This window comes from Phoenix dactylifera, chromosome 3, assembly GCF_051530095.1.
Source record: "Phoenix dactylifera cultivar Ajwa chromosome 3, Ajwa_hap1_PhDact_Kaust_v1.1, whole genome shotgun sequence".
NCBI classification, from domain to species: Eukaryota; Viridiplantae; Streptophyta; class Magnoliopsida; order Arecales; family Arecaceae; genus Phoenix; species Phoenix dactylifera.
This window is the reverse complement of record NC_143192.1, coordinates 36,327,127-36,334,871: the sequence shown is the minus strand read 5'-3', so window position 1 is coordinate 36,334,871 and position 7,745 is coordinate 36,327,127. Positions and strand designations below refer to the sequence as shown.

Sequence of the window (7,745 nt, the reverse complement as noted above, 5' to 3'; positions counted from 1 at the left end):
ATATATGTGAAGTGTATTCTACGTGTGAGCTGTATTCTTTTAAAAGGTGACTCCTCTTGAAGGATGGCCAAGAATAGTATCCTGGCAGTTTGTATGGCTGGTCAAGTGGTTGGTTATTCAGGTGGCACTGTATGGGAGAATCTTGCTTGTGTTTTATTTTAGCTTCTTGATATTTTGCTTTCCAATCATTTTGAATATGTTCATGCAATATTGATATGCGCTATCCATCTCATTAAAAAAAAAGCTATTAAAGGATTAAACAAGTAAGAATTTGCCGTCTCAAGCTTGAGGTCAATCAAGTATGATGATCTACTGAGATTTGCTCATTGACTTGATGAAGAGATCCTGGCATGGTACAGAACATGGACAATTACCAGCACATGAGAATAAAGACAATTGATCCTAAATACTAGAATTGTTGGAAGGAAGGGAATATCGGGTGTGGATGTGTCATTAAGAGAAACAAAAGATTGCCTCTGACCATTCAAAAGAGGGCATATAAATATTGGAATGTAATCCTTGAGAGAGATCTTTAGTCAATCAAGAACTTATCGGTTATCATTCTTTATCTTTATTTACCTTACTTTATCTTAGTTTATCCTTAGCCTATAGTTCTAAGTTTAGATTCATAGCTCTGGCTGGTTAGCTCCTCCTCCAAAGAGGCGGTGTCTCGGTAGTAAAATTCTTTGAAGCTCAAGAAGGTATGATCGATCTACTGGCACTCTTACCTCTTTCTGGTTTTAGATATTGGAGGCATCCTTAACTCCATCAAAATCATTGCTAGGCTAAAATTATTGAATCATCCTCGCCTTTGGTCTCTCCGATACTTGCAGTGTCTTTTAACCTACAAAAAGGAAAATTGCCCCCATCTTGCAAAACGGTTTGTCATACGCAAACAGTTGAGTGACCAAGGACGAATGGTATTGCAGATCAATTTCCACAAGAAATTTCTACTCCCCAGGACCTAGCAACAGTGACCTATGTTCTAGCACAAAGTAATTCTATGCTGCTTTACTCATAAGTGTGCCTGTATAAGATGGTATAACATGATCGCACCTGGTGAGAATCACTACCGTTGGAGGATATGTACGATGTAAGGTGAACTACTTTTTTTTTTTATGTATAAAAAAAGGTGGACTTTTGTGAATGATGTTGATAAAAAGGCAGATATATATGAGATAAAATCAATATTTTAAGTAGTTTAGTCTACAATAGGACAGAACCTACCATATATATCCAAATTTTGTTGCATAGATAAAGTAGGTCAAATGCTTTGCTGCAACTTGCAAACACCATATAATTACATGCGTATCACGACACCAGGTGAGTGTTGATTGTTTGGCTACAGGGGATAAATTTTTTTAGTATATTTTGTGCAGTAGATGGAGATAGAGTTGGCTCCAAATTAATTTTGTTGAAATTTGAATTTCTTTCATATTGTGAATGATTGCATGATCACCATCATTTAATCACCTTGATCATTTCCAATGGACTCAGAGTCGCCATGCTATTCAGAGTGCAAAACTAATGGCAACTATGCTAACTGACAGAAAGGGCAGCAACATTCCCTTGCTACAAATGAAGATGTAATTGTAGATCATTCTTCACAATTAGAGGATATCACATACAAATTACAGTACAAAAGAATATGTGCAAATTTTACATGCATGGTCTGTCAAAAGATTTTGTCATGCTACCATTTTTCCTTTTTACTGCATTCATATCTAGCAATGGTTAGTAACATCTAGCCCTTATTCCTTGTACACCTGCAGCTATTTTACAGCCAAGTCAGGATGTATATCTTGTTTCCTATACACTTCATTGGTTGATAAGATCTCTCTTATAAGCTCTGCCATGAAACAAAATTATTGACTTATGAGATAGTGCTTTCAGTTTTATTTCTTAGGTAAGCCAATAAAAGCTACAATTTTTACATCATCTCATCTCCAACATCTTCTATAGCTTGGTTAAAGAGTTAACTAGACCAGTGTAAAATTCATATTCACTTGTTATATGCTCAAACTAATAGCCGAATTAAGGAGTTTGTCATATAGGATGCCAACCAGAAGTAAAGAGCCAGTATCTTTTCTCTTAGGAAAACAACACCGGCATTGGCCTCACTTACAAGCTGCTAAAACCTATACTAGTCCGCAACTACATGTTCTTAAGTTCCTCGTCGGAGATCAGAAATAAAGAAATTGTTGATAGTTTAATATTGCCTAAGTTCATCTCATTTCCTCAAATTCAGGAGTTGTATGGCCCCCTTTGTGGTATCTATCTGTTTTTTTTTTTTTTTTGATCTTGAGCTGTAATAATCTGTCGCGAGTTTGATGTATACTCAAAGATGGATGAACCGAACCCTCACCATTGCCCAACTCAACACCATGCTCTCCAACCTACCCTAATTAAAAAAAAAAAAAAACACCAAGAGAAGAAAGGGACAAAACCATCATTTGGCCCACACTCGAAGGGTTCACCGGCAGGTGCCTGCAATCCGATCCTTGCGAACCCAAAGCAGCACGCACGTCGGCGGTCACAAAGTGCGGCGGTCGGCGGACAAAGGATTTATATAGTTTATCAAAACCCAACCACTCGATCAGTCATCACACCATATATATATATATATATTTTGCCTACTCTTTAAGATCACCACCCCAGCCCCCACTCCTCCTCAAAGCCTTCAACCATCTCCCCTCCAAATATACCCAAGAAGCCACCCATCTCATCCACGCCATTAATACTTGTCCCCTTAGAACCCTGCAACCTTTCCCCTTCCCACCCCCACCCTCCCCCGGCTATAACAACCACCCCCGACCCTCTCCTCCCTCCTGCTCTCACATATCTCCTCCATTTAGAAAACTTTGTCTGATAATCTATCTTTTAGCGGTTGGTTCTACTACACTGGATTGGATTGCAGTGATCTCCAGCTATGGCCTCTGGGACTGGCTCTCCATGCGGCGCGTGCAAGTTTCTGAGGCGCAAGTGCACCACGGATTGCATCTTCGCTCCGTACTTGTGCTCGGAGCAGGGCGCGGCGCGGTTCGCGGCGATCCACAAGGTGTTCGGAGCTAGCAACGCCTCCAAGCTGCTGCTTCACGTTCCGCTCGCCGACCGGTGCGAGGCGGTCGTGACCATCGCTTATGAGGCTCAGGCAAGGCTGAAGGATCCTGTTTACGGCTGCGTCGGCCACATCTTTGCGCTTCAGCAGCAGGTACTGGATGTTCTTGCTTGCTTGCTTGCATGGACCGCATGCATGCGTGCATGGGTCCGCTTCCCAAGGCTGATAAATATGTCTTCTTTGGTGGTACCATTTAATTACATGACCGATAGATATTCAGGAGGTTGGATCAATTTTGTAGAAATTAATTTTCCACCTCCGTTCTGGAAGGGAGAAAAAAAGAGAGGAAGTATTAAATGATGACAAAACAAATCCTGTAATATCAGGGATTATTAGTCATAATTAGCCGCTTCTAGATCATGACAAAATTTTGGTGATTTCTAGGTGGCCAACATTTTTTTTTCCTTTTTTCTTTTTAATTCTTCCAAATCATAATATTTTACTGGAAAAAAGTTTATCATGTGTTTTTATCATTAATATAGAATTTCCGAGATAGGTTTCACTAGCTTCCTTGAGGGAATGGATTATAATGATGATCATCATTTGTTTATTATTCATATACGAAATTAACCCACGCTTGTTAAACTTCTGAATAGAATAAATCTGAAAAAAAAAAACAATTCAGATATCTTTTCGTTTGATGTATGGGGTAAAAGTTGATGTACCGATTCCTTTATATATTGTTTTATGTTGAAAATATTTGCAGGTAGCAAATTTGCAGCTGCGGTTGATGCAAGCCAAGGCACAGCTAGCTCAGAGCCTGATAAATTCACAAACTCTAGAGAATCAACACCTAGGGAACGCTGCCAATCCTCTAATCCGACCATGTTCGTACGCCAAGTCCTCGTCTCCACAGAGTTCGCTTGACTGCGTTGATCAAAATTCTGACGGACTATTGCCGATGCAAGAGATGCTCCTTATGCATGAACTCTCCACACAGAGGGGACTAACACACGATGAAGTTGGGGAGCTCCAAGCCTTGGCTTCCAAGATGATGAAGAATTAATCGATCTGCTGTTGGGAAGTCATGTAGCCTGCGGTGTAAATACTAGAGTTTTGAAAGAGCTAGCTTTGGTCCTCTGACCATGCCCATCTTGATGTCTGCTTTGAAAAAAAAGGGAAAGAAAGAATCAATGATGATAACATGTCAAGAGCTGTTACTTCTATTTAATTTTGTTTATCCTAGTAATTGGTAACTTCTTTGGTTTGGCTTAAGAGAAGTTGGTCATATTTGGTTCCCCTTCACAACTAACATGTACTAAAATTATTTCTGAACATCAGAGAATCCTATAGATAAAATTTCCAAATTGTCAGCCAATTATTAGTTTTCATGTAAGAACATACCTCATGCATTGTGTAAGTTGAAGTTTAATTAATTTAGAGGGAGAAGAGTTTATGTTTGAATTTGGTACCGATTTACTGCAGGAGGTTTAATTAAAGCCTTTGAGATATATATATATATATATATATATATATATATATATATATATATATATATATATATATATATATATATATATATATATATATATATATATATTCTAAAAACAAATAGTGGGTCATGTAGAAGAAATATGTTTACTTAGTTGATATCTTTCTTTATATCATTAAGTCTACATGGGTTGGCCTAAGAGAAGTGGGTCTTCTAAAACCTAATGATTGGTGGAAGCATTTCCATTTGGCTTGAGGAGTGAGCACAGAATATTAATTTTTGGTATTCTTCAATTATGTAGGATGTAGTTTTAGCTAAAATTCGGTGTTACAAAGTACAATGATCAAAGAATATTTGCAACCTTCAATATTATATGCTTTAATATACATGCATGCATGCATGCATACATACATAGATTGATAGATGGATATAGATAGGCAATTAAAGGTGGTTTCCAGATGGAACTTACATTTGTAAAGCTCCAACTTTTTGAGTTTATTCTTGAGCATGATGTTCGCTTCATGGTGGGTCAATGGCTTCATTGAAATATATATAACTTCCTAATCAAACATTTACACCTTCAACATGATGAGGTTGTTAGATATAATAATGAGAACTAATCCTCCACCTGAGTTTGTTCTCCATTTCAAGGCCTCCTTGATGCAATCTAAAGGATAAAAGGCTTTCACTTAGCTTTACCTAACACTCCTCTATAGATAACATTAGCATTGTTATGTACGAAGCCTAGTATGTACATATAGATTATGCTAAACTTTGCTCTAAAATAACTTTGTTGTGCGCATGGGTGGGCAACAATGTTCCCTTGATTGAGAACACATTGTAACATCAAAGGAGTAGTTTGCAAATACACCTTATTTCTTTTAATCCAAGACCATGCCAAACTCCATCGAGACTTTCTATGGCAAAGACTTTAGTGGGTCAAGAGCCTTGATAAGATCCAAAATAAGGTAGCCACGCATGTGGCCCTTTTGTGCTACCCAAGGCAGAGAAACTATTATATACAAAAGTAGGAAGCCTCAAGCCCCACTTACATGCATGTATAATTAAGGGCATGATAGACTAGCTCTGAACACTATAAGTATTTTCATCGAGCTCAAAAATTTCATTCATAAATAAATGAACAATGTCAATGTTGCTACCCTTTGTCAAGAGTGACAACAATAGAGTATGTGTGAACATAGGCCTAGGTGAATCATAACATCTTTCCTTATCAAATGGCAGTGTTATATGATCGGCAAAGCTTGCGAAGAAAGATGGTATAAAATAATCAACACATCTACCTCACATTATAGATAATTGAGAAAGGCTATGGCACTATGTCGATGTGAGCTATGGTGTAGATATAACAATAAACTACTCCTAGTCCCAGATTAAGCCTAATGCAAGATTTGTTTTACAAGTGATGACTACTAGCAATCATGTTTTCGAGGATGGCTTCTTTGGAAGAGGAATCCAACCATGTCATTATATGCACCGACTTCAGTGAGAACTCAAACTATTTTATTGCATCAATCTTTGACCTTCCATGTGATTCCAAGCTTTGGAGTTGGAAAGGTGTTGAACTTGAGAGGAACGGCATGTATATAAAGTCCGTGTTTGAGACCTTAGGTCTTAAGTCTAGAGCTGTGATTGGTCGCAGTTAATGTATTACTATGTGCATTGGGAGAAAGAAAAGAAAAGAAATTCACAAGAGACATTAAAGTGAGCATGTATAATTAAGTATTTCATTCTTCCAAATGGGTGCAACAAGACAAGCTCTGCAGAAATCAAGGCATTTAATTTGAATCCAAAATATGAAGAGTTGGACTTAGTTGGAGGCTCTTTGACTCCGTTTGTTCGGACATAGATTTTTTTGTTCGAGTTTGTATCAACTTGGCTCATTTGGCACTGGGCATGGTTGCAACCCTATCTAATCAATGATTTTATTAGATCTTGCTCTCTAGTCATATTTACAAGCTATGAAAGTTTCTCTCAAAAAAACAAAAAAAAATACAAACGATAAATGTAGAAAATATGCACCGACTTTTCGAAGCTCAAGTAGCTCTTATTTCGGCTTATTCTATCGAAGCATAATTTGATGTTTAAGCTTGGTTAGAGACATCAAGCATAAAATCTTTCATGACTTAGTCCTATGTGGTATTGATACCCTTTTCCAATGTTTTTATTTTTTCGTAAGGTCACTGATAGAAATTTATTATATTTTGGAAAGTTTAGTTTACTTGATTTCAAAAATTCATTAATTTTAAAGTTAAGGCATAGGTAGAAATTTGCATGCTTTTCTGCTTTTTTTGGTAACAATATTATTTTCCACTAAAACTGGTACCTTTTTTGAGGTACGAGGAACTACAAGAATAAAGGTCAATCCTGACTGTTATTTGCCTTATGTTAGGAAGAACTCATGACTCTAATCATGGCAGCACAAGAAATTTAGCTTTACCCCCTCTACAAGGACAAATTTGTTGTCTAGCCTCCACAAAAAAATTCTTTATATTTGTGCAAGGTTTTCAAATAATAAGATATCACTTAATATACCGGATGGCCAATATAAGTTAATAATGAATCCTTCAAATCGAAATCTTGTTATATTTCGGCTACCATGGAAGGTGAAAATTTTTTGATAACAGATGATATATTTTGTCCCAATATACCGAAATCTCGGGTTATACAACAAAGATCAACTATTGTTTTCAAATATCAAATTTGATATTCTATGAAAACCCATAAAATTATTTAAAATAGAAAAAAAAGTAAAAATAAAAATATTTTGTACAATATATTTAAATCATATTGGTTGATGTCTTACAGTATGTCAATTTATATCGGTCTGACATTTTGTGTATACACACCTACATGGAATCAAATGACCATGAAATCCTTGCCATGCATGCATGTCGAGCTACTAATTTTCGGTAAATTACTTTCCCATCCCTCTAAAGACCCCACTGTAACAGGAGGTCCCGGTTGACCCAAAAAAAAACTTCCGGTCCACCGCTTCATAGATCTTTAATTCCCGGTCCCTAAGTTATTGTTTTCTTTAAAATATTGTACCCAAAGTGCCCCCAGGTTACTTAAGTACCCCCATGCTACCGGAAGCGGGAAAAAAATATGTACCGCGTTCTGTTTTCTAACCGGAAGACACTCTGTTTTTGTCTACCAAAGATGCTCCCAAGTAAA

The 7,745-nt window shown here is 37.1% G+C and overlaps 1 protein-coding gene across 1 annotated transcript; it reads left to right on the top strand.

The window, feature by feature from the left end:
* Positions 1 to 2,796: 2,796 nt before the first annotated feature.
* Positions 2,797 to 4,270, top strand: LOC103715457 (LOB domain-containing protein 16-like). The gene is made up of 2 exons (XM_008803074.6): positions 2,797 to 3,211; positions 3,825 to 4,270. The coding sequence occupies exons 1-2, from the start codon at positions 2,930 to 2,932 to the stop codon at positions 4,122 to 4,124; spliced, it is 582 nt and encodes a 193-aa protein (XP_008801296.1). The 5' UTR covers positions 2,797 to 2,929; the 3' UTR covers positions 4,125 to 4,270.
* Positions 4,271 to 7,745: the final 3,475 nt, after the last annotated feature.

Coding starts and splice junctions, on each gene's coding strand:
- LOC103715457 (XM_008803074.6), top strand. CDS start 2,930: ATGGCCTCTGGGACTGGCTCTCCATGCGGCGCGTGCAAGTTTCTGAGG. Junction 3,212..3,824: donor TCTTTGCGCTTCAGCAGCAG/GTACTGGATGTT, acceptor AAATATTTGCAG/GTAGCAAATTTGCAGCTGCG.